The 27,262-nt window shown below is 44.6% G+C and overlaps 1 protein-coding gene across 4 annotated transcripts in view; it reads right to left on the reverse strand.

The window, feature by feature from the left end:
* Window positions 1-3,359: 3,359 nt before the first annotated feature.
* KIF2C (kinesin family member 2C) overlaps window positions 3,360-27,262 on the reverse strand; it is a 31,618-nt gene continuing 7,715 nt past the window's right edge. For 3 of the 4 annotated variants that reach the window (XM_074266120.1, XM_074266122.1, XM_074266123.1), the window contains exons 5-21: window positions 22,459-22,584; window positions 21,833-21,955; window positions 20,616-20,716; window positions 20,102-20,197; window positions 19,750-19,804; window positions 19,490-19,652; window positions 18,930-19,020; window positions 18,649-18,712; window positions 18,411-18,502; window positions 17,820-17,962; window positions 15,669-15,873; window positions 15,455-15,565; window positions 14,932-14,999; window positions 14,566-14,677; window positions 14,335-14,448; window positions 3,764-3,887; window positions 3,360-3,471 (exon numbers count right to left, since the gene is read on the reverse strand). In XM_074266120.1, the coding sequence (XP_074122221.1) occupies window positions 3,389-3,471; window positions 3,764-3,887; window positions 14,335-14,448; window positions 14,566-14,677; window positions 14,932-14,999; window positions 15,455-15,565; window positions 15,669-15,873; window positions 17,820-17,962; window positions 18,411-18,502; window positions 18,649-18,712; window positions 18,930-19,020; window positions 19,490-19,652; window positions 19,750-19,804; window positions 20,102-20,197; window positions 20,616-20,716; window positions 21,833-21,955; window positions 22,459-22,584 (1,871 nt within the window). In that variant the 3' untranslated portion in view covers window positions 3,360-3,388. Of the gene's footprint in view, window positions 3,472-3,763; window positions 3,888-12,478; window positions 12,641-14,334; window positions 14,449-14,565; window positions 14,678-14,931; window positions 15,000-15,454; window positions 15,566-15,668; window positions 15,874-17,819; window positions 17,963-18,410; window positions 18,503-18,648; window positions 18,713-18,929; window positions 19,021-19,489; window positions 19,653-19,749; window positions 19,805-20,101; window positions 20,198-20,615; window positions 20,717-21,832; window positions 21,956-22,458; window positions 22,585-27,262 lie in introns of those variants that run through there. The other variant, XM_074266121.1, reaches the window with a different exon arrangement.

Consider the following 27,262-nt stretch of genomic DNA (forward strand, 5'->3'; position numbering starts at 1 on the left):
TCACGACCCAGTGTTGGGGGCGTCACAACCCTAGGATAGGAGACTGCAAGGGCAGGGTTCGCCCTTGTTGGCGTGGAAGCTGGAAGCCGATTCTAGAAGTCTTGGTCTTGGGACGAAGCCCCCCGCTGTGGGCTGGGGCGGCCGGACCCGGCCTCGGACACCTCTCGGCTTCCCGAGGGAGCTCAGTCTGGGCAGTGTGTGAAGACTGAATGGAAAGGGGGCTGGGGACGGGAGGGGAGCGGGAGGGGGGAGGGGGGGGGTCAAGATCCAAGTCTCGGGCTGCAGCAGCGAGGAGGGGAGGGTTTCTGCTCCGGGGCGGGCGGGAGACTGGCCTTGAATTCTCGGGTCCTGGCGAGAAAGGGAGAAGATAGGAATGACGGTCTTTGCTCGAGCGGAACGCGGGCCCAGACTCTTAGAACGGGCGGGTTCTTACAACTTTTCAGGCTGTCTGCCGGCAAATCTGGAGCAGCCACAGGATGGAAAAATCAGTTCCATGTCGTAGGAGAGGCAGGGACGGAGAAGGGGAGATCGAGCTTCCCGTCCTCCCCGCATTAGCCGCGGGGCCCGGGGGAGCGCCGTCTGGGGAGTGGAGGCCGGCCCGCTCCGCCTCTGGCGCCGGGAAGTAAACTTACTGGTGGTGTAAGGATTTTTGCACATTTAAATAATGGAGGTTAAATATGGAGATGGATCTAGGTAGAGCTCGTCTTTGCCCCTTTTTCAGGTGTGATCTTAATACAAATGGGTAATATCTAAAAATAAAACAAGGGGTGAGAGGATTGTGCTGGGAGAAAGGGAAGGGAGAAGTGGGAGGGTGACCGGAGGGAGGGCGGGATCAGAAACCACTTTTGGGGAGGGACAGGGTGAAAGGAGAGAGAGAATAGTAAGCAATAGTAATTAGGAAAAGGATTTTGAAGCAAATTTCTCTGCCGAAGGCCTCCTTTCTCAAATGTATAGAGAACGGAATCAAATTAATAAAAAAAATAGCCATTCTCCAATGATAAATGAGCAACAGATATTAGCTCTGCCAAAGAATCATACAATATGCATATCCTTCGACCAAACGCCACCACTAAGGATGAATCCAAAGAGAGACTAAAAAAATATTTACAGCAGCTCTTTTCTCAGGCAAAGACTTGAGGGGATGTCCATTGATTGGGCAAGGCTTAAATAAAATTGTGGTGTGTAATTGTGATGGAATACTATTCTATAAGAAGTGGTGAACAGCTAAATCACCATTGAGCAGAGAAATGCAAATTAAGGCAGCTCTGAGGCACCACTACACACCTCTCAAGCTGACTAAGATGACAGGAACAAACAATGATGAATGTTGGAGGGGCTGTGGGAAAACTGGGACACTGATGCATTGTTGGTGGAGTTGTGAAAGGATCCAACCATTCTGGAGAGCGATTTGGAACTATGCCCAAAGGGCTATCAATCTGTGCATCCCCTATGATCCAGCAGTGTTTCTTCTGGGCTTATACCTCGGAGAAATCTTAGAGGGAAAGGGACCCACGTGTGCAGAAATGTTTGTGGCAGCCCTCTTTGTAGTGGCCAGAAACCTGGAAATCAGTGGAGAATGGCTGAATAAGTTCTGGTATATGAAAGTAATGGAATATTATTGTTCTATGAGAAATGATCAGCAGGAGGATTTCAGAGAGACTGACAGGAATTGATGCTGAGGGAAGTGAGCAGAGCAACATCAATATTATACAATAATCAATTCTGATGGGCGTGGCTCTTTTTTCCAACAATGAGATGATTCAGGCCAGTTCCAATGACCTTGTGATGGAGAGAGCCATCTGCCTGCAGGAGGACCGTGGGAACTGAGTGTGGACCACAACATAGCGTTTTCACCTTTTGTGTTATGCTTGCTTCCCCACCACCTCCCTCATTTTTTTCCCTTTGGGATCCGGTTTTTCATGTGCAACAATGGTAATTGTGGGAATTGGATAAGTGAGGTGGAATAGTGCCAAGCCATCAGCCTCATTTTTTCCTTGGTCCCATTAATCTGGTGGCTGGACAAGTCAGGGCAGACAGCGATGGCCCAGAGTGCAGACTTCAATGTCTGACCCAGCTCTGAGTGCCGCCTCCTGGCTGTTGGAACAAGAAGTCTTCACAAACCTGGGGTAGCTGCCCCCTCGGACAAGTGGCTGAGCCCCCGTGCTGACAGGTTTATGGGGGTGCTGCATCTTCTTGTGGGAGGCAGAGCGGGGAGCGTACACAGGCAGCTCCAGGAAATTCAGGGACCCGTCTGGGGCCTCCTGGCAACAAGCCTCACCCTGGAAGGGGATCCATTATGGGCCAGAACTCTGAACTTGAAACAAGGGATGCTTACAAGGTAAAAAGGCTTGAGATGTGGTACTGCCAGATGGAATTGAGGAGACAATGGTTATCTAGTTCAGTATGTTTGATTTAATCCTACAACAAATAATGATTCCCTAGCGATAGAATGATTGGTGTATACTCAGGAGAGAGCAGATAGGCTGGGAGCCTCAGCCAGGATTCATTTGAAGAGATTCGGAGGGCAGAGAAGGCAGGCGAGAGCTCGAGCTCGCCAAACCAAGGAGAGAGGCCTCTAAGAAGCTGACCGGGCCCCAGGAAAGGAGACAAGACTTGGACACAATTAAGACTTTTGGACTTAACATCTGGCTGTTCTTGTGATTACTGAATTCCAGAGACCCCAAGGAAACCCAAACAGAGAACATTACCGATCCCTACTAAGGATTCTGCCTCTCCACCTGCCCAACAGCTGCTACCCCACTCCCCATGACCTCGGGGAACTCCAGCGTGACCCCCTCCCCTCATTTCCACAGAACAAAGAGGCCAGCGATTCCATTCTCTTCCTTTATTGGACGCAATGTTTAAATACAGACAACAGACAACAGATGGGTCTCAGGTCCCCTTCACCTCCATGAAACCCAAGAGGGTTACCAGAGGGAATGAGGAAAAAGGGGTTCAGAATTTTTTTTTTAAAATCCCCCCATTCCTTCCACCCCAAGCCGACACTGGGCAGGCCAACAGCAGGGCCCAGCACTGTCTACTCGGGAAGGTGGGCCGGAGCCCTGGAAGCACAACTGAAGGGAAGGCTGGTCCTTCCTCCTCTCCTCCCAGCTCTGGGACGCTGCAGGCCAGTCCTCCATCCGTCCTATAGGCTGAATGCTCACTAAGACTGTACAATACAAAACCCTACACAACAGACATAAAGAACGCTGGGAGCTAGGGGGCCTGCCCGTGCAGGGCAGAGGGTGGCCAGCAGGTCCTGGAGCCTGCCCTGGCCCAGGGCCAGTAGGCAGACGTCCCAGCAGTCTGCCCCAGCTCCCCAAACAAGGAGGGCATCCAGACACCCCTGAAGGAAGAGCTTAACCATCAAACATATTTTATTGGCCTGTTACTGAGGTCGTTTATGGCTGCTCATCTGCTGGCTGGCCTGCTCTTCTAGCTGCATGGCCAGGCGCAGGGCTCGAAGGACATCTGCAAAAGAGGGGTCTCAATTCAGCCTCCCCCCGCCAGGCTTCAGGAGGCAGCACGGAGGATGCCAAGGAGCATGAGCCAGGTGTCAAGGTGCATGGAAGCCAGAACGCCACCCCTCTCTCCCCTCCCCCCACTGGGTTTCCCCAAGACCACCTAGGACCCTCCACTCTTGGCCAAAAGGACTTAGGGGATAGAACTGGAGGTTAATTAGGGGGTCAGGACAAAGAGGTCCCTGAGGGTGAAGATGGAGCAGGGGGAGGGAGGAAAAGGGCATGCGGGATTCGATCGGTACCTTGGAGGCTGCTGAAGTTCTTGATGCCCTCAGTGGCAGCATGCTGAGCTTTGTTCACGAAGGTCTCCAGGTCGTAGTCCGGCTGCTCCGTGGTCTCCAGGAGCTCGACCCAGTTCGTCCACTTCTATAGGGACACAGGAAGAAGGGGAGGACATGGGCCTCACTCCATTCCATCCCACTGGAACTAGTCTATCTTGCTGGGCAGAGTGAGAGTACCCAGCACCTCCATCCCACCACCAAGCAGCCCTGCCACAATCCTGGCCTGGTGCACTGGCTAGTGTCCTCCATCACATTGCTCCTCTGGGGGTAGCAGATCATCTCTGCCAAGTCACCCAACCTTCCTCATGATGCTCCGTGGCCTGGGTCACATGTGTTCTCCTCATAGTTGTGACTGTTTGGGGGACCCCACATTATACTGCAGCCAGGCCACCATAAAGAGGCTCCTTGGAAAGAACCAACATATTCTTCTGAGCCCCACCAAACAACTCTGTGTGGGGGGTGGGGGGTGGCTAAGCCAGAAAAGTGGAGACAAAGTAACACTTCTTGAAGTCATCACTGCTGTGTAGACGGATCCGCTGAGACTCCATAGCCTGCCGAACTGCTGGGCTGCATCTAAGGCAAATCCTTCCATCTTTCCCCAGCATGTTTTCTCATCTATAAGCGAGCATCTATAAGGAAAGGGCTTGGCAGTACCAGATCTCAAACTATATTGCAAATCTGTAATCACCTAATGAATTTGGTGGTGGTATTATTAAGTTGTTTTCGTCATATCATGACCCTATTTGGGGTCTTCCTGGCAAAGATTCTGTAGTGGTTTGCCATTTCCTTTTCCAGCTCATTTTACAGATGAGAAAATTGAGGAAAAGTTAAGTGATTTGCCCAGGGTCACATAGCTAGGAAATATCTAAGGCCAGAATTTAAATTTGGGTAGATGTGGCTTCCTGACTTTGAGCCTGACACTCTATCCACTGTATCACCTATCTGGGCTGTTCAGTGACTTGGAAAATTTAAATTAACTTTATGTTGTGTTGTATTGGGGGGTGGGGGTGGGGCAAGAAAAACATTAAATCTTTTCTAATTACATTTGAATATGTTTCTGGGAGTTTTCTTTCTGCTGGTATATTATGAGTCTGATATCTCTGCTTTAAATCAATAATAGAGAAATGAAAATTAAAACAACCTGAGATACCACTTTACAACCATCAGATTGGCCATGACAAAAAAAGACATACTGGAGAAGCCTCAGGAAAACAAGTATACTAATGTTCTGCTGATGGAGATCTGGTCCAACCATACTAGAAAACAATTTAGAACCAAACCCAAAAAGCTCATTAAACTGTGCATAGGTTCTTACTGAATAGTATGCTACTAAGGCCCATAAAAAAGAGATAAATACTTGTAAGGAGCTATTTCTGTGTGGCAAAGAATTGGAAAGTGAAGGGATGGATGCACATGAGTGGGAAAGGCTGAAGTTATGCTATCTGAATATGATGGATTATTACTGTACTGTTAGAAAAGATGAAAAAGATGGTTTGAGAAAAAGTTGGGAAGACCTGTATGAACCAATTCAGAGTGAATTGAAGAGAAATAAAAAGAACAATTTACACAATAATTGCAATATTTTAAAGATAATTAACTCTGAAAGACTTAGGAACTCTGATCAATACAATAAACAACTTATATGAAGACTTATATGATGAAATATGCTATCCATCTCCAGAAAGACAAATGGTGGAATCAGATTGAGGGTTAAATATATTTTCTTCCTTTTATTTTTGACAGAACTAATATAGGAATTTATTTTATAGAATTAAGACATATTTGTAATGAGTTTTTTTGTTTTGTTTTGTTTTTTGTTTTCTTAGTGGGTAGGAAAAGGAGAGAACTTGGCACTGAAAATAAAATTGAATTATAAAAGAGAAAATTAGGAAGGCCAGCAGTCACACTGTGTTCTTGAACAGTACACAGTGTCTGCTGAAAGTTGCGAGTTCCCTGACCAAAACTACCTTTGTGACCCATGAACAACACAGGACATAATACGTGGAGAGCAAAGTGGTAGCAAAATACCAGGTAAGATAGACCAAGACAATGTAAGGCCACAACAGCCAATAGTGGTGTATAGTGTCTAGCCCTAATACAAAATTCCAATTGGAGAAGTCAGGCTGAAAGAATGAGTTAACTAGAAAAATAAAAAGACTTGTTATGAGGCAAGGAACGCTCAAGGTATAAACTCGGCAGAGGAGAATTAAAAAATACCTACAAAGCCCTCCATCCTCCCCACAAAATACAGCTTGGTTACAAGCCCAATTAAAATTCCTATAAGAAATGAAGAATTTGCCATTTAAAATATTAGTAAAATGAAGGAAATGGGAAAGAATTGAAAAAGAAATGAGATGTTTAATATGTTGGAGTACTTGACATCCAGAGAAGAGAGTGCAGGGAAGGAGGGGAAAATTTGGAACACAAAGTTTTCTAAGAGTAAATGCTAAAAAATTATCCATGCATATGCTTTGAAAATAAAAAGCTTTAAAAAAAAAAAAAAAAGAAGAAGAAGAAAAAGAAATAAGAGCTGTGGAAGAAAAACTAGAAAGAAATATTAATAAGCTTAGCAAAAGAGATACAGATGTACAGTCACATTACAGGCTGCTTAAAATATTTATAAACCAAATAGCTAATGCCTTTATAAGAAAATAAGAAATATTAAAATGGAAGTCAAAAGACTGGAAAAAAGATTAAAAAATGTAATGTTATTTCATTCAAACAAACAAACAAACCTGACCTAGAAAACAGATCAGACTACTTGGAACCATGATCAAAAAAAGATCCTAGACATCATATTTCAAGACGTCTTGAAAGTAAACTGCCCAGATTGAAAGTTGCCTTCTGAAAGAAATCCTAAATTAAACAATTCATAATGTGAAAAGTTGCCAGGAATCTCATATCCCAAATCCAGAACTTTCACATCAAAAGGAAAAAAAATATCATAAACAGAAAGAGTTCAAATACGGAGTCAGGATCACATAAGACTTTAGCAGCTACCTCTTGTAAGGGGCAGGGAGCTTGGAATACCGTAGTCCAAGAAACAAAAGGTTACAACCAGGAAAAACATACCCAGAAAAACTTAATTATAATCCCACAGAGGAAAAATAGAACTTTAATGAAATAGAAAAAAAAGAATTCCAAGCATTCCTGATGAAAAAAACCAAAGTGGAATATCAACTCTGAAATGAAAACAAGTCAAGAGTCAAGAGAAATATACTCAGGTCATCCTGATTGCACAGTGCAAAGAAAGAAAAGGAAGGAGGAAAGAATACACTTGGGGAAGGAAGGGTAGCAGACGTTACTATCTTATATAATAGGGGCACTCAAATAGTAGCCTAAAGAAATGGAGAAAAAGATGACGGTTGGGTGGTGGTGGTGGATATTACTTAAACCTCCCCTTTGGAAGCAGCTAGTTGACACAGTGAGTAGAGCACCAGCCCTGAAGTCAGGAGGACCTAAGTTAAAATCTGACCTCAGATACTTAACACTTACTACTTGACCCTGAAGTTACTTAACCCCAATTGCCTTGCAAACCCTGCCCCAAATCCAACCTCACTTTCATCTCAACTGGTCAAAAAAGGTTAGAATACATAAAAAGAGAATGGTATGAAAATACATTCAAATCTGTAGGGAAGGGACAGCTAGGTGGCGCAGTGGATAGGGTGCCAGCCCTGAAGTAATGTGATCTCACACACTTAACATGTACTAGCTGTGTGACCTTGGGCAAGTCACTTAACTCCAAATGCCTCAGCAAAAAGCCAAAAAAAACAACAACAAAACAAAACAAAAACTATAGGGAAACAAAAGGTAACAGGAAAGGGTAATGGAAGAAATAAAAGGAAGGATAAATTCAGGGAGAGATTATGATAAGCAAAACAAACATTATTCTTAGTGGAGGATTGTGAAGCGGAGCTTGAAAAGAAAAAGATTAGAACTTCTGATTAATAACAGGAAAAAGGATAAAACAAAATTAATGAACTTAAGAATGAAATGATTTATCTATAAAACTGAAGTCCTTAGAATAGATTGGAAAGTATAATCTTAAAATTGTTATTTATTAAAAAAAAAAAAAAAAAAAAAAAAACCTTAAAGACTCACTTACACCAGCCTTGAATTCAGGAGGACCAGAGTTCAAATCTGGTTTCAGAAACTTAACACTTCCTAGCTGTGTGACCCTGGGCAAGTCACTTAACCCCAGCCTCCCCCCCCCCCCCAAAAAAAAAGACTCACTTAAAGAATGAAAAAGAGCAGGTAGCAATAATTATGTCTCAGCTGAATTAAAAAAACAAAACAAAAAAGCAGGAAGGGTATAATAATAATCTTAGATAAGGCAACAATAACAATGAACATGATTTGAGGAAATAAATATGGGAATCACAATAAATAAATATAGAAACTGAAAGGTACTATAGGAAAAAAAAACTACTAAATTGTTTAAAACTAGATCTTACTTGCTTGAGATAGTAGTAGTTCTGTAGCTTGGAGACCAGATTTGTAATCCTTAACTCAGGATATCCAAAAAGAAAAGCTTTAATCAGGATTACCTAAGACATTTCTTGGGGAATCTGAAGATTAATACAAGGAATTTTCAATTTCCTGAGATATACATTTTAATTAATCTATGTGCCTTATCTGAAATCTGCTGCTGTTCTCATCAATCACCTGTTCCTTCCTTGTTCTTTTCTTTGCATTCTATAGCTCCTTGGGATTCAGGAGAATGAGCCACCTTTTTTAGTTTGCTCCTCTACTTAACTTTCCAAACTTTTTTTCAATTTTGGATTTGTTCTCAACCGACAGTATTATTTTAAAAGTAAACAGACAGCTAAGATGACAGGAACAAATAATGATGAATGTTGGAGAGGATGTGGGAAAACTGGGACACTAATGCATTGTTGGTGGAGTTGTGAAAGAATCCAGCCATTCTGGAGAGCAATCTGGACCTATGCCCAAAAAGTGATCAAACTGTGCATACCCTTTGATCCAGCATTGCTGCTATTGGGCTTATATCCCAAAGAAATACTGAGGAGGGGAAAGGGACCTGTATGTGCCAAAATGTTTGTGGCAGCTCTTTTTGTAGTGGCTAGAAACTGGAAGATGAATGAATGTCCATCAAATTAGAGAATGGTTGGGTAAATTATAGTATATGAAGGTTATGGAATATTATTGCTCTGTAAGAAATGACCAGCAGGAGGAATACAGAGAGGCTTGGAGAGACTTACATCAACTGATGCTGAGTGAAATGAATAGAACCAGAAGATCGCTGTACACTTCAACAACAATACTGTATGAGGATGTATTCTGATGGAAGTGGAAATCTTCAACATAAAGAAGATCCAACTCACTTCCAGTTGATCAATGATGGACAGAAACAACTACACCCAGAGAAGGAACACTGGGAATTGAATGTAAACTATTAGCACTACTGTCTTTCTACCCAGGTTACTTATACTTTCGGAATCTAATACTTAATGTGCAACAAGAAAATTGGATTTACACACATATATTGTATCTAGGTTATATTGTAACACATGTAAAATGTATGAGATTGCCTGTCATCTAGGGGAGGGAGTAGAGGGAGAGAGGGGATAATTTGGAAAAATGAATACAAGGGATAATGTTTAAAAAAATTACTCATGCATATATACTGTCAAAAAAATTATAAATAAATAAAATTTAAAAAATAAAATAAAAGTAAACAGACAAATTTATTTCAATTGAATGGCATAATTATTTAAATATTTAATGGAAAAACTAAATATGTCACAGGAGAAATAGAGAGATAAAACTAAAATAGTGGGAGAGCCAAGAATAGAATTTTAGAGTATGAATGATAGAAAATTAACAGAATGCTAGAAAAATTAGAAATGCTAGAACTCTAGGAATTACTGAATAGTTAATAGTAATACACATATTTCTAAGTTGTGCATAGTACCTTTATAAGAATTACTAGTTAATAGTAATACATATATTTCTAAGTTGTGCACGGCACCTTTACAAGAATTACCAGATCATATAAACTTCATAAATAAATGCAGAAAAGCTGTAATATTAAATCCATCCTTAATTGGTCACAAAAAAAATCATATTGAATAAAGTGCCATTGAAGAAAAGATAAAAAGTAATTGCTAACTAAATGACAATCCTAGAAAATCGATCAAACAAGTTAGAGAAATAATCTACAATTTCTTCAAAAATAATGACAGCACAAACTAAAATTTATAAAATTTAACTAGAGTAGTTCTCAAGAGAAAATTTATATCTAAAATATTTTTGTTAGTATGAGAGAAAAAACAGATCAATAAGTTGGGCATGTAGCTAAAAAATAAAAACAAAAGCAGAACTAGATAAAAAAACAAAACAAAACAAACAAAAAAAAAAACTCCAAACATTAAAATAGGAATCCTAAAAATTAAAAGAGATGAACAAAACTGAGAACAATCCCTCCCCAACAAGGAATTAATAAATAAAAGTAGCTGTTTTTTCCCCCCTATGGGAGACAAAGTCAAATGGATAAACCATTAATTAAAGATAAAACCAAATAACTAGTATCAAAAATGAAAAAGAATAGATAATAAATAAAGGATAAAAGATCTTAATGATAAACTACATGCCAGCAAAACAACTTAAATGAAAAGAACACTTACAAAAATATAAAATACTCAAATTAACAGAATAAGAAATGAAATTTCCAACAATCCAGTTTCAGAACAGAAAACTGAACAATAAAGTAACCTCCCAAGGGGAAAAAAGTCAAATCCAGATGGATTTAAAAGAAAATTCCATAAACACTGAAAGAACAATTAATTCCAATGTAATACAAATTATTTGCAAAAATAGGAAAAAAAAATTCTACAAAATTACTTCTGTGAAACAAATACAATCTTGATGCCTAAGCAAAAGAAAATAAAAATGGAGGGAAAAAAAAACAAGCCATAGACCAAATACTTAAAGAATACTAGTGAAAAAATTTTAAATTAAATAACAAAAGGCTATATCAACTTGTATGTGTATAACCTATATCATATTGTTTGCTGTCTTGGGGTGGGAGGAAATAGAGGAGGAAGAAAAAAATCTGGAACTCAAAATCTTACAAAAATAAATGTTGAAAATTATCTTTATATTGTCACTGGAAAAATAAAAATATTGAGAAAAAAAGGCTATATCAACATATCACAAAGACTATGATTAGGTTGTATTTATACTATGATGAGCTGGTTTACTATCATTATGATAATTATAAACATAATTGACCATATTAATAATAAATAAGAACCACACAATTGTAAGACATGAAGAAAAAGCTTCTGACAAAATATAATACCCATTTGTTAAAACACTGGAAAACAAAGAAATACATGAACTTTTCTTTAACACGGTAAAAAGTATATTAAAAAAAAACCATGAACCAGCATTATTATATGATGAGGAGAAACAAAAATCTTTTCCTAAGAGATGATGGGTAAAGCATTGTTACCACTACTTGATATTGTACTAGAACTGCCAGACAGAGCAATAAAGAGAAGACAGAAAAAAATAAGAGAATAAACACAGGCAAAGACAAAGCATTACTTTCTGTAGAAAATATGATGGTGTAGTTATACTTTGAGGAGATTAGATGGCGCCATAGCAGGGCTGGGCCCAGAATCAGGATGATGAGTCAGTTCAAATTTGAGTGCAGACCCTTACTAGCCATGTGACCCTGGGCAAATTACTTAAGTCAGTTGTCCTTGGTTTCCACATCTGCAAAATGAGCAGGAGAAGAAATAGCAAAACACTCCAGGAACTTTACCAAAAAAAAAACCCTAAATGGAATGATGAAGAGTTGGACAAGAGTGAAAAATGACTGATAACAACTTATGCTTTGGACTTTACCAAGAAACATACAGAAACACTAAGAATATAATGACAAAATACTGTTTACAGAAATAAAGATTGACTGAAATAACTGGAGAAATGTTAAGTATACTGGATGAGTCAATATAATAAAACTGATAATAAATGATAAAGTGGAAGAAAGTTTCATAGTATCAGATTTTAAACTATACTACAAAGCAGAAATCAAGATGATTTGGTTCTAGTTAAACAAAGAAGTCAATGAATGAATTGGATTAAGTATACAACACACACACAAGAAGCGGACATAGTAGCCTGGTATTTGATAAATTCAAAGATCCTAGTTAAGGAGGTAAAGATTCATAGTACTCTGGAAGAAATTAAGTTAGACCAACATCTCACACCACATACACCAACATGAGCTTCATATATCCATTATTCATGACCTAGATATAAAATGTCACATCATAAACAAATAGAACAAAGAAATCACTTTTCAGGTCTATGGTTAGGGGAAAGAATTCATTATAACCAAACAAGAAATAAAGTATTGTAAAAGAAAAAATGGACAATTTTGATTACATAAAATTCAAGTTTTTTCACAAACAAATCCAATTCAGCTAAGACTAGAAGGGAAAGTTCTTGCAGAAAATTTCTCTGATAAAAGTCTCATCTCTAGGATCTATCTATCCATCTTTCAAATATTTATATATTTTATATTTCTATAAGGAATTTATTCAAATTTATTTTAAAAAATCACTTTCAATTGAGAAGTGGTTGAAGGATACAAATAAGTAGTCCTCAGGAGATGAAATCTAAGTTACTCATTTTCATATGAAAGCATGCTTCAATTCACTAATAATTAGATAAATTACAAATTAAAGCAACTCTTAAGGTCCTACCTCTCATCCAGCTTATTGGAAAAGTTAACAAAAAGGGAAACTGACAAAGGTTGGAAAGACTGCACTGGTTGGAGATGTGTACTGACTGGTTCCAGGCATTCTGAAAAGCAATGCACACCATAGTCCAGATGTTACTAACTTGGGGGGCAATGTCACTAGGGAAATCAGGTAGAACAAAGTGCTACACAATATTTATGGCAGCTTTTTTTTTTAGTGGCAAAAAAACCCTGTAAACTGTGTGCCCATCAACTGGGGGATGACAGAACATTATATTATGTATGTGTGATGGAAAATGATCATGCTTTAAGAAATACAGGGGATGGATTCAGAGACTTGTGTGAACTGGTACAGAGGGAAGGGAGCAAAAAAAAAAAAAAAAAAATCAAGCAAGAGAATAACACTGGAAAACTTTGAAAGACTTAAGAATTCCGATCAACGCAATAATCAATGATGTTTCCAAAGAATTCATGATGAAACGGGACTCATTCAAGTCAAAATTGGCAGGAGAGACAAATGCAGAACAAACCATACATTTGGCGGACATGGCCAATATGAGAATTGGTTTTGTTTGAATATTTACATCTGGTGCAAGGATTTGTTCCTTTTTTTTCCCCCAAGAGGGGAGAGAGGAGTTAGAAGGGAAAAACAGTTTTAAAACCCAGTCTTTTGGACAGAACAACCTTGCCTGCCTGTAGATACCTCTTGCATACCACATTTCACACTCAAGGTCCACATCTCTCTGCTAACAACAGAAAGGTGAGGTAGGGCTGGTCCCTTCCTTCTCAAAAGGGTGCATTAGCAGAGATGATTTATGCTGTTAGAAAGTGTCTACTGCCAAGATCACACAGAAAGGGTGACTAGAGTGACAGCTCAGAGGACTACCCTCCCATGCTGTTATTTTCCCAGATAAGATGGAAGGACATGGTCTAGGTGACAGTACAGCTGGGTAGCTTGAGAAGAGGCTGAATGACTGAATCCCAAATTTCCCTGGGATTTGTGCTTAGTTTTGTATGGTTGAATATTCTTATCAATGATTTGAGGCCCAGAAGTACCTATATATCCACACTACAGAGAACCCAAAGTTGGAGGGAGAGTGAACACACTGGATGACCAGGTCTGGACAGGTTAGCTCTTCGGGTCAAATTCATGATGGTTAAAGTTCAAAGAGATAAAGCATAAGTTCTAGACCTGAGATTGAAAATATAAATGCTATAAATACAGATTGGAGTCCTGGCATGGGCAGGCTTGAGAGGAGCTAACACTGACTGATGCTGCATAGGGAAAGACAGTGTCCAGAACGTGGGAGAGCACAGACCTGTCTGGGTCAGGGCTCTGAACCACATTTGGGAAGAATGCCAACAGAAAACGCCATGAAAGCCAGCTGGTCTGGGCAGGAAGGGTGGGCTGCGGCTGCCTCTCTGCTGGCACCCACCATCCTCTCAATCAGGGCTCTAAAATGTATGGGTTGGGGGTGTGAGCCCCAGAGAGCGGCAGTAACAGCAGTCTACACAGGGAGTGAGAGGTGGGGTTGTTAGCAGAGGGAGATATTGGGAAAAGAGCTGTGCCTAAGACAGTGGGCCACCTTCGTAGCCAGGACTTGTTTAGGGGTGCAGCAATAAGGGAGTGTGTCTCCCTTGAAGAGCTGGCCTTGCCTCCTTGGCTGTGAGCCAGGTTGCTCATCTGGAAGACCCTGATAAGTATCTGCCCATCCCCCTCTCCAGCCTGCCAGACTCCCCACACCGATCAGTCCTTCTGTGGCCTTATTTCTTGTTGCCAGGCTGGCCTGCTTGGTACCTGAACAATCTCCTTGAGTTCCTCGATGGCCTTCTCCTCGAGTTCCCCGATCTGAGTCATGGCTTCCTGGAAGCTGGACATCTGGGACGAGAGCTCCTCTTCATCCGTGGACAGCTGGCCAAGCCAAGGAAGGAGAGGCCCTCGCTGAGCTATGAGCTCTGCAGGGCCGGGCCAGCCCTGGGCTTCTGCTCCCCCTCCCTTCGCCCAGAACCCCCGTCTGGCCTGGCTTACCCTGTGGGCCTGACGGTCACTGTCTGAGTTGGGCCCCAGCTCTTCCCCCTCCGTCTCCATCTGGGTCTGCAATTCCCCGTTTCCACTGTTGTGAGGGCTCAGCTCTTTGACCCTGGGCAAGGAAGGAGGGAGAAAAGAGAGGTCAGAACTGGCTCTTCTCCCAGCCTGACTGGTAGGGGGTGTGGTGGGGCTATTGGGGTCAGTGGGCCAGGTCTGGCACCTCCCCCCTTCCCCACCCCTTGCCCCTCACAGCAGCAGGAAAAGTCTTACCCCACGTACCCACCCTCTGTCCCTTGTTTGCCCATTGCCTCCCAAGAGCTCAGGGCTCTGCCCTTCAGGAGAAGCGTCTGTCTGCTGCCCTTGTACCTGTCTGCATATCTCAAGGTGTTCAGAGTATATTCGCAGGAGTTCATCCCTGGGGAGATCATGGCAATCTGGGGAGGAGAGAAGACCCAAGTTGCTGAGGAGCCACCAAAGAGAAAGGGCCACCCAGCCATCTCCTTCTCCCTGGGACAGCACGAGCGCCTACATCTCAATTGGCTGCCTTTGTCTCATTTTTGCAGGACAGCCCACCTTCCTTGGCACCTCTGTCTCCCAAGGGACTCTCAGTCCAACAAGGATTATCTTTTCTGGGACTCCCGGGCTGTCAGATAGAAGCCCTTCAGACAAGAGGCACAAGAGATACTTGAGGACTAGAGGGGTGCTGATGGGCCGGGGGGGCCAGCAGCGAGCAGACAAGGCTGCCCTGGGAGCCCAGGCTGCAGGTAACGCCAGCTTGGCCTGTGAGCAGGGGAAGGGTTCCAAAGTGTGGGTAAGGGACCCGGGCACTCTAGAGGTGTCCATGGGCTTGGCACCTCTGGAAGCCCTTGGGAGCATCCCTGGTCCTTACCATGCAGGTTCTGGAGTTTTCCCCAATGAAGGAGTCCCTGAGCACCTGAGTCAGCTTGCTTTCCCGGAACGGTGTGTGTGACTTATTCTGCCCCAAAGCCCGAATACACTCCTGTAGGGCAGAGGGAGTCACTGAGTCGTGGGAGCCCAAGCCCCCACCCGGCAGAAGGCAGTCGAAGCCCAGGGGCCCCACTGCCCTGGCCTCTGGCCTCTACCTTCAAGGCCAGCAGGCTCTTATTGATCTCGGCCCCTTCCATACGGGTCTGCCGGTCGGCACTGGACGTGTCCGCCCCTCTCTCGTTCCCGGCCAGATCCACTAAGGAGAACTTGCCATGCAGCTTCCCTTTGGCCCGGAGCAGGATCTGGAAGCAGGCATGGGATCGGGAAGAGCTGGCGTTGGCAAACGTCTGCCCTGAGGTCCTAGGACATAGGAAGGAGCTCATTAAAGGGTGCTTACCTCCCCGGGGCTGCTCAGGAAGGGGACCATGACAGAGATCAGGGACTACATCCAAGGAGCCTGTGCCCACCTGCATGGCAGGACAGGGGCCAAGATCACCACAGTGTCATTTGCTTTATGACCTCCAGCCCCTTGACCCCTCAGCTTGCCCCTGCCATTAGCCCTACATTAACACTCCCTCCTCTTCTCCCCATCTCCATCCTTTGGTGAATGGTTCAACCTCACACTGACCAGTTCTCCCGAATCTCAGGCTTCTTTGTCATATTGTCCATCATACCTAGCCCCGACCCAGCCTCCTGCCCAAGACTCTATGTGCTGCTGCTGGATGAAGGTTCTGCTGGGTCCATTGTAAAATAGAACCTGCTCAGCTAATCCCTCTCCCACTCTGCACAGAAGCCCTTACATACCTGCCTATTTTACAGTAAAAGCTGAGGCCATTTGTCACGAGCTCCCCAATACCTTCTGCCCCTCTTTCCTCCCACATGCTGCCCCCTCTACTCTCTCCACAGGTGCCAAGGATCTCTTAACAGCTAAAACCAGAGGCCTTTTCTCTGTCCTCCTCCTTGACCTCTGACCTCACTGGTCACTCTCTCTTTTGTCTTCTCTCCAGGTTTTCAGGACCACCCCCACTCCATTCTCCCTCTCCCTCTCTGACGGTCCTTGCTAGATCCTCCCCAGATCCTGCCCTCTAACCTTGGGGGTCCCTCTGCCCGCGGCCCCCTCCTCTTACCCCTCTGTACCACTTCGCCCGGAGATCCCATCAGTTCCTGGGCATCGAGCGGCCATCTCTATGCTGGTGACCCTCAAATCTACGTCTCCTGCCCCAGCTTTGCTGACCTCTGCTCTGATGCCAACTGCCTTTCAGAAATCTCAGACTGGACGTCCGACAAACTTCTTGAATCCAAAACTCAATTTCCTTTCCCCAAACTTTCCTAGTATTTGTGGAGATCACCAGTATTCCTTCAAGCTTAACTCCTCCCTCTCGCTGATTCCCCCTAAATCTTGACAAGATCTCCCAATTTCACCTTTGCAGCGTCTCTCAAACATGGCCCCTCCCTCTCTTCTGCTACCCTCCCCACCCCTTGCAGGTTTCCTGCACTTTATACCTGGACTACAGCACCAGCCTATGGGAGGGGGAGGAGGGGTCTGCCAGCCTTAAGTCTCTGCCCACTCCAGGCTGTCCTCCATTGGCCACAAATGTGACTTTCCTATAACACGGGTGCAATCATGTCACCTTCTCACTCAATAACTTGAATGGCTCCCTAGTGTCTTCAGGGTGAAATACAAACCATTCCATCTGGTGTTCCAAGCTCTTCCTGACCTATTTCCTCCCCTCCCCCTTACTTTACTACTTCCTGGTCCTTGTACTTCTAAATCGATGACACTGGCCCTCCCGGCTGCTCCCCTCCAGACCCTACATCCCCTGGCTCCTGGCCTTTTCTCGGGCTGTGTCCTCTGCCTGGGATGCTCTCCCACCTCATCTCTGCCTCAAGGATCCCCAGCTTTCTTAGGGTTCCAGCTAAAATCCCACCTTCTACACATTTTCTCATCTATCTACTGCCTTCCCTGTTAGTCCTTCCCTATTTATCCAGCTTGTGCTATCTCCCCCTTTAGAGTGTAAGCTCCTTAGGGCCAGGAGCTATCTTTTTTCTTTCCACGTCTGGTGCTTTGCCACGTACATAACTCGTGCTTAATAAATGCTTGACTAACTGCTAGACAGGTGCCACCACAGAACTGCCTGCCTACACCCTGAAAACCAGGAGAGATTCCCATCTCCTGCCTAACTACAGTGCCCAGGGGCACAGAGGAGTGCAGTGAGGGATGGAGGCCTGAGCTCCCTTGGCCCTGCAGCCAGACCCATGCCCCCAGTTCTTCCTTGGCCATGTGACCTGTCCAGCCTTTCCCTCACCTGCAGGCGCTTCCTGTCTCAATCATCCTGATGACATCATCTGCTGAGTTCACCAGGTGCTCTTGCAGCCCTACCACCTGCACCTGTTGCTTGCCATCTTCCAGCACCCTAAGCTTGGCCTTCTTGTTCAGTAGGTCAAAGAGCTACAGTGGGGAAGGCAAAGAGGGCACAGCTGACAGAGGTGGCCCATGGGCACCACAAAGAGGGCACAGCTGGAAGAGGTGAGTCATGGGCACCCAAAGAGGGCCCAGCTGGCAGAAGTGGTCTATGGGTATCACATCTTCCTCCCTCCTCCCACTCCTCTTCCTCCAGGATGCTTTGATCCTCTAGGGGAGGAAGCTGGGTCAGAAACAAGAACAGCTGGGAGAAAACCCCATGAAAAAAGCTTGGTGACAGGCCAAGAAAGAGGGTCCCAGCCAGGTGAACAGCTCTTTGGCGAGCTGGCCTGGTCTCCAAGCTCAGGGAGCAATGAGCTGGTTTCTCAGGGACTCCATGACTGGGTGACCTTCCCTTGGCTTAACACTGATGGGAAGGGATAGAGGGACTGAGCAGAGCAGGCTCCCTGACCCACTTCCTTCCCCATTTACTGACCTTCCCATTGTAGATCTCAAAGAAGGTTACATAGACTTCCAGGCCGAGGTTTTTGTATCGGGGCTGATTCTTTAGCAAGAAGACGTCTCGTGCTAGAGGGAAGAAAGGGAGGCAGGAAGGAGGAGCGGCCTGGATGTAGCCTTCCTTCCTGTCTCTAGCGAGGAGGGGAAGGGATGCTCTGAGCAAGGAGGAGAGAGCTCAGCTTGGCCTCCAGAGGTGAGGCTTCTGTGGGACTTACAGGCAAATGCGTAGATGCCCTTGGATGCATTCTGATTTTTCCCAGAGAAGTCACCGCCCATCGTCTGCAAAGGCAAGGAGCAGCCTCATCACCTGAGGGGTCACACCCAGGACCCAGCACAGATGAGGCCTTCAACAAGAAACCCAATGTCCCCTCATGTTCCCTCGTCTCCCCATGGAGACACTGTTCATTCTCCTCCCCGTTGAGCCCCAAGGGCAAGACAGCATGCTGAGAAAACTCCCAGGCTAAGCTCTGTCCACAGGGCCCTTCACATGACTCACATGGGTTTTGCCACTGCCAGTCTGGCCATACGCGAAGCAGGTGGCCTTTCCTCCTTCGAAGATCGTCTGTACCAATGGCCTGGCTGTGAACCTATAAAGAAAGAAGGCTGGGGGCTGGGGGCGAGTCACTACCACCTGAAGCACATTCTGATCCCTCTGGCTGGGTCTGACAAAAATGCATCTTAACTCCCTCCCCAGGGCTAAGAGGGCACTAGGTTGGCAGACCAGGAAAGCCTCTGATGAGCCCCAAGCCCCAGTGTCAATCAGAGCCTGGCTGTGGAGTGGTCAACAGCAGAGGGCTGCCCGAAAAGGCCTTTCAGCCCTACCAAAAGCCCTGACAGGACACTGGTACCTGCCGCCTCCTTGGATGGTTCAGGAACATGCCTCTTGGGCACACTGGCACAGGGCTCAAGCCCAAAAGACAGCCACTTCTTTCCTGGCTGCCAAACCACCATTTGCGTGGGACAGGAAAGGAAATCAGTCAGATGCAGCACATCAAGCCCAAGGACCCAGCATGGGGTCGGAAGGCCTTGAACGCCCCAAATAGGGAGGACCCCCACCTGTAGACAACCTCATTGGATGCCGTTTCATCAAAAGCAAAATCAAAGCGGAAAGCCTGGTTCTCCAGGTACTTGGTCAAGTCCACTTTGAGCTTGGGTTCATGAACTAGGAGGAGGCATTTGCTGGGAACCGAGATGACATCAAACTCCTTCTTGGCTAATTCTGCAAGAGGAAAGCACAGGTTTGCAGGCCCAGGAGACATGCTGAGAATGCACGCATATGCACACGTGTGTACCTGCCCAGTGTGGCACGGGCTTACCTTGCTTATTAAGAGGGCGCTTTCTAACACAAACACATATCCGATGCTCCTCGATCTGTAAGGGGGGAGGGGTGACAGAAAGACAAGTCATTCAGGACCCCAATACCTGCCCACGTTCACTGCCTCCCCCAAAGCTGGACCCCGGTGCTCTCTCCATTCTCACACGAGTCCTGGGAAAATCCTGCTCCTGCTCCCCACCTCTGTCCACATGCTGCACTGGGTGGCAGTTCATAGAAGGCCTAAATCACGAGTGGACCACTCACACACCCCCTAGGCCCCAGTAAGGTTGGAGGTGGGAAGGGGGATGGGGTACAACATGGCTGCTGTCTGGCCTATGGCCAATCACACTTACAGGATCAGTCATAGTAAGTCTGTGACAGTCCAGAGTAGCTCGGAACTCCTTAATCATTCGTGCAAACTCCCAGTTGGGCATACTGGTGTCGTATTCCTGTGGGGCAACAATGATGGGAGAGGGACATTGTGGGCCCCCATCTCTGCAGAGTACTGCAAAATAACCCCAGTGATTCCAGGTCCAGAGGAAGGGGACCCCAAAGGGATCAGGATACACAGGTGGGGGAAAGCCTCAACGGGTTTAGGGCCTACAGGCAGAAGGGAGGCTCCAAAGAGCTTAGGATCAGAAGGCACAGGTGATAACCAAAGGACACTAACAAAGGTTAGGACCCCAAACCAACATTCAGACCCAACAGAATTAATCTGATTCAAAGCAGAAATGCTCAACCATGGCTCACTGTGTCTAGGCCATATGAGCCCAATATAGGGCTCCCTATGCCTTCAGACTTCAGTTGGATGGGTGTGGTGTGATTCAAGGCCCAAAGCCCGCCCCCAGACTGGCCCCAGGAAGGCACCTGTGCCCGCTTGATCCGCATTTCTGAGTTCTGGGCCCTTTTTTCTTCTCTTTTTGTCTTCATTTTTTCCATTTCCTTCACTAAGCACGACTTCCTTCGAACTAGGAAAGAACCCCAGCCCATCATCACTTGTTGAGAACTTGATTCCTACAGGTGGTAGCCAGAGCTCTGAGGGCTGGGGCTGCTGGGCCTCCATCAGCTCTGTCCCTCCCAGCCACCCCACCATATAGAATCAAACCACAAACTTCTCTCCATTTCAGCACTTCTGGGATACTTTGTGCCAGTCATCTCCTTGCAGCATAGCTGGCTACAGACCTCCTAGTGCATCACTTCTGGGCTTGGAGCTGGGAGAGGAGAAGCTTCCTCACCAGGGACTGCAGAGCTCATGGCCTCTAGCCTGTGTCTCCCATCCTCATTCCTCACTCACCTAGCATGAGCCTTCTGTGCCCCAGGTCTGCTTTCCCTGCCCAGCATTGATTCCTCTGCCCCTAGTACTGTCTTTTAGGAGACACCATCTGGTACTTGTTTTTCTGAGGTTAAATGGTACGTACAGCAAGAAGAGGTCTTTTCTCCTGGAAAACCAGGCACCCTTTCCCACTGTCTACTGAAAGCCTTCTTGTGCTTCTAGGCTCAGGTCAGGGACTTGTTCCTGGGCTCTGTCTCCTCAGCTGCTTCGAGACCACATGGGCTCACTCACTGTGGCCTCCCTGACATTCTTCCTTATTTGGGGACAGGATGTAATAGTAGGTCAGCCCCTTGGAGGCAAGGACATGGTCATCCTTTTGGGAGCCCTAGCATGCTGTACCAGATTATCTGATTTATGGCCCTTCGAAAATGCTGCTCGACCCCACCCCCATCGCCATCCCTGTCATCCTATGAGAGAAGGGTGTTGGTCTTTTCCCAAAGGGTCCTATGAGTGAGAGAGTCTCAGCCTGCCCATTGTGGACAGTGCCAGGAGAGTCAAAGAGAACCGTGAGCCAGCACTGCAGCTGGCATCCCCTAGGACAGACACAGCAGGGCCAAGACCTGTCAGGTGGCACCAATGGTGCTCCAGGAAGAAAGCCAGACAAGTGGTGTGTTACTTCATGTAGCCCCATTCAACGGGTGGACCTGTAAGGTGCACCGAAGCCCAGCGTGGCTTCTCTCCCTGCCATGCTGCCCCCCCCAACCCAGTCATCCTTCTAAGTACAAAGGGTCCTGCCAGTCTCTGGGGCTACCTGAATTTGCTGGGTTGGCAGCAGAATTGCCTCGGATGGAAGATGTCTGTTCTTCTGCAGCTTCATTAACAGTTGCCAGTGGGATTTCACTCATGCCAACGCGGGGGGCACGAGGGAGACCCGCTAGGGAGGGAGAAGAGATGAGGATTGGCAGGAGCCTGACATTTACTCCTGGGCATAAATGTGGCAGACCCAGCACCTGACCCTTTGGGCCCAAGGACAACCAATAGTACTTGGCTTGAGAAGTCCAGGTCCTCTCTCTTCCCACACAATGGCCGCCCCCAAATCTCAACCACCCACTTCAGACCCTTTTCTCCCAGCCACACTTCTGCCCTCAGACTGATGCCACAAAGCCAAACACCCTGCCCAGTAAAGTCCTGAATGCCTCGTCCTTCAAGGTCTCAATACTGGCCTCCCTCTACTGAACTCTGCCTGCCAGTTCCCTTATCCCACAGGAAGAGCAGGGGATGCCTTAGCCTCAGAGACGCCCTCCATCTGGGGCCAATGGGGAGGGGAAAGGGCCAACAGGGAAGCCACACCCCCGAGTCCAGGTGCACTCACTTGCCTTCCTACTTATGCCTAAGGCAGGGGACGACAGTCCAAGCCAGGCTCCGTTTGTCACTTACTGGGAATTGTGAACTGGCTCCTGGTGTTGGCGGCAGTGGAAGGGTCGACTTCCATGTCATTCTCCTGAGCCATGAGCCTCTGAGTCTCCGAGATGGCAGACATCCTGGTAGAACGGCCACGCAAAGCTGGAGGAATGAAAAGCCCAAGACAGCCTATGAGAGGGCTAAGGGGGAATGATAGCACAGGCTGCAGGGAGACTGAAGGACCCACATTTCCTCTGTCTGCCAAGCCAGGAGAAATGAACAAAATTCAGGCTGTTCTGAAGCTCATCCTATTGAGGATCTCTTCAGCTCTTTTCCCCATTCTCCAGCACCAGGATGGGAGGGGAGGGGAGATAAAGGAGGATAAAGAGGGAAGTAGCACCGGTGAGGGGGTTATTTAGACTTTTCCTAATCAGAAAGTGATTTAGCAGGGAGGCACTGAGAAATCACTGGCTTCAGGATTGGAAAAACATCAGTAGTCAGTTAAGTCCAACCCACACCCAAAAGGTATCCATAGGGCAGGATCCCCAAGAACCAGTTGTTAGGCTTCTACTTAAAGATGGTCACAAATCTCATCCAAGGATGATACTGCCCTCTGGATATTGTTCTCTCAAACATGGCCTCCAGGAACTAAAAGGAGATAAGTGGGGTAAAAGAAAAGGGAAGTACTCAGAGCAAGTTCGGGGGCCCCACTCCCTCACAAGGATTTCTAGCCAGGCCCCGGAGTTACCAGTGGCACCAGTGAACTCTCTGCAGGCCCCCCACCACAGAAGACAATAGCCAACCGAATGCCAGGCCTGCTAACTGAGACCCCCAGAGGACTTAGTCTGTAGGTAAGGACAACCTCATAGGCCTCCGTGCCATGGGAACATGTGCCCAACTTGGTTAGGGGGTGGTGACGGGAGAGCGAAGGGAGACTATAGCTCCTCATCCAAAAGGGATGGTAACACGTAAAGCGCTGACCTCCCAGCCCTTTGTATGCAGGGGCAATGGTCACACAAGAGGCAGCAGAGAACAGTGGACTACCTGAAGCTACCAGCTTACTGGCTGTGTGGCACTTAACTACTAGACAATTCCTCCTATATAAAGCCAATGAGAAGATGCCAGTTTCCATTAGTCAAGGCACAATTCCAAGCTCTAGCTCATCCATATTCCCATGTGGAAATCCAAGACCAAAGTCTGGGAAGTCAATGGATGGACAAACGGAAACATAATCTTTATGACCAAAGAATACCAGAGCCAACCATTAAAAGCTATCTGGGCTTTGGATAGAAAGACAGCAATGGAGCAAGATAACTGTATAAACATGTAAACACATATTGGATTTAACATACATTTTTAACATATTTAACATGTATTAGACTACAGGCTAGCTAGGGGAGGGGGTGGGGGAAAGGAGGGGAAAATTGGAACAGAAGATTTCGCAAGGGTCAATGTTGAAAATTTACCCATGCATATATTTTGTAAATAAAAAGATTTAATTAAAAAAAAAACACAAAAAAGAAAGATAACAATGAAAGAACCACTCCCTTTTCCCTTCATAAGCCTTTCATGGCAGCAAAAGGTGAAGGCGTGATGGGCATCTTAGCCAAAGATGATGGTCTATTGCAGCACTGCTGATCAGGAGGAAGGAGAGCGGGAGGGTGGACACATACCTCCTCTTATTCCACACCCTCTGATCCTGGGGATCAGTTTTTAGCCAATTCAGAGAAAGCACTGGTGTCCTAAAAAGTTATTTAAGAAAAGTTTGGTTAAGAAGAGTAGAATGAATACAAAAATGAAATTCTGTTGAAACAAGTGTGTCTAATGGAGAAAAAAGGAGAAAGTTACCTGGAGAATGTTGTTAATATATACAAGGTACCCATCAAAGCCAGCTTAGGTTTTAAAAACTCCAAACTCAGCCTACCAGGAACAGAAAGAACGTATTTCATCTGTCTGGTCACATCCCAGTTACGGATGTGTCAAACGATGAAGCAGAAAGAGCACTGAAGGAAAAAATGGGGAGAGCAGCTGGGCTGTACTGAGGCCCTAGAAGGGACTGGTCAGTAATACATATTTTTTGATGGCACAAGGCACCAAAAAAAAGGGGCAGAAGTCAAGTATTCAGAGGAAAACCGTTATGAAACCTCAGACCTTACACCAAACCAAGGTGACAGAGATGAATCTGAAGAGCAGCCTCCCAGTTTCTATAAACATCTCCAGAGGCCTATGTGAGGTCAGGGACAATAAGGAGGACATACTGTAGCTACTCAAATCATTTTAGCCACATAATGAGACTACTGAAAGATGTGGACATGACAAGAGGAACCTGTCATCCTTATTTTGTTCATAACCAAAACGAATGAACAAGTCTTTGAATAGAACAAAATGATGCTTAAGAAGGCTCTCCCCCAACCAGATCTACAAAATCATACAAAATTTCTTGGAAGAGGCAATAAGATAACTTATGGACAAAACGCTACAAAGACCACATCAGATAAAACAGTGACTTCAACTCTCACTAAATGTGCTTTTAGCTGCCCGTACAGAAGGGTTTAGCACAAAACCCAAATGGATCAATGACTGTATAGAAATGGCAGTCTTGTTTATGGATCACGCCAATCTCAAAGAGAAGTCTCATTAATTACTAAAAGGATTAACCTTTTAGTTACTAGCGAAGTTAGGAAGGCCATCAAAGGATGGCATGGTGGAGGCCCCTTTGGTAGAGGAGGCTGTGCAGCTGGATGGATATGCCACAGAGGGGGCTCCTGGGCATGTAGATCTTGGACAGATTCTCACAACAATACTGCCCAGCTGGCAAGACCTGGAATCTCAGCCTCCAAAGAATTCAAGGTATGGCTGCTCACAGAAAGAGCAATGGAGGCCAGCTGGACACCAGCAGGTGGCAGCACTCTTACCAGTCAAGAAAGATGCTAGACTAACACCAATAAGAGAAGACAAAGAAATGGAAGGAATTAAGATAATGAGGAAATAAAACTATCACTTTGCAGATGATATGATAATATACTTTGTCAACTAAAAAATGAGAATTAACTTCAGCTAAGTTGCAGGACATAAAATCAAGCCACATAAGTCATCAGCTTTTCTATATATTATGAACAAAGTAGAAAGAGGCAAAAAAGAAATTCCATTTAAAATAATTGTAGATGATATAAAATACTTGAGGGTTTACCTCCCAAGGCAAATCCCCAGAAACTATATGAATACAACTACAAAATACTTTTCACACAAATAAAGTAAAATCCAAACAACTGGAGAAATAATAATTGCTCATGAGTAGGCAGAGCTAATTCTATCTAACTTAATTTACTTATTCAGTGCCATACCAAATACCAAAAAATATTTTAGAGCTAGAAAAAATAATAACACAATTCTTCCAGGTCAAAAATATCAAGGAAATCATTGAAGAAAAATGTGACAAAAGGTAGCCGTACCTAGCAGTACCAGATTTCAAACTCTATTATAAAGAAGTATTCATCAAAACAATCTAGTATTACTACACATCTCACAGATTAGCTAAAATGACAAGAAAAGAAAATGATAAATGTTGGAGGGGATGTAGGACTCTAATACATTGTTGGTGGAGTTGTAAACTGACCCAATCATTCTGGGGAGCAATATGGAACTATGCCCAAAGGGTTATCAAACTATGTATATATCCTTTGATCCAGCAGTGTCTTTACTGGACCTGTACTCCAAAGAGATCATAAAAAAGGGGAAGGGATCCACATGTGCAAAAATGTATGCAGCAGCCCTTTTTGTGGTGACAAGGAACTGGAAAATAATAGATGCCCATCAATTGGAGAATAGCTGAGTAAGTTATGATATATGAAAGTACTGGAATATTATTATTCCTTAAAAAATGATGAACAAGCTGATTTCAGAACGGCCTGGAAAGATTTGCATGAACTGATGCTGAGTAAATTAACAAAACCAGGAATACATTGTACAAATAATAGCAAAACTGTATGATGATCAATTATGAAAGACTTGTTTCTTCTCAGCAGTTCAGTTTTTCCAAGGCAATTCCAATAAACTTTGGATAGAAAACAGCCAGAGAGAACTATGGAGAGTGAATGTAAATCAAAACATGAGATGTTCACTTTTTTCTTCTTTTGTTTTTTTTTTTTTTCTTTCGTGGCTTTCCTCTTTTGTTCTGATTTTTCTCTCCAAACATGATTTATAAAGAAATGCTTATTTTAAAAAATGAATGTGCACGTTTAATTAGAAAAAAATAAAAATATGCATCTTAAAGGAAATTTAAAAAAAAAACAAAAAAAAAAACTTGGGAAGGCCCATAGAAACTGATACAAAGAGAAGTAAGCAGAATCAGGAGACTATTGTTGTATGACAATCAACTGAACGCCTTAACTATTCTGATCACCATGATGATTCAAAGCAATTCCGAAGGACTTATGATGAAAAACAGAGAAAGAACTGATGAAGTCTGAATACAGATCAAAGCATCCTTTACTTTTTTACTTTATAAAACCATTTTTTACTGTTTTCTTTTGCGACATTGCTAATATGGAAATGTTTTACTTCACATCTATAATCTATATCAAATTGCTTTCTTAGGAAAGAGGAAAAGAATGGGGAATTTGGAACTCAAAATATGAAAAATAGAATGTTCAAAGAAAAATTTTTACATTGAAAAAAAAAAAAAAATCAAACTTAATGAGAGGAAATAAAAAAAGATACAGACCCAAAGAGGATCCTGCCTGTGGAGGCACTAGACAAAGAGTATACTGAAGCCAGCCAATTCTAGTAAATTGTTGATGGAGAGAGCCATCTGCATCCAGAAAGAGGATTGTGGGGACTG

The sequence above is a fragment of the Sminthopsis crassicaudata genome, chromosome 4 (genome assembly GCF_048593235.1).
Source record: "Sminthopsis crassicaudata isolate SCR6 chromosome 4, ASM4859323v1, whole genome shotgun sequence".
Lineage (NCBI taxonomy): Eukaryota > Metazoa > Chordata > Mammalia > Dasyuromorphia > Dasyuridae > Sminthopsis > Sminthopsis crassicaudata.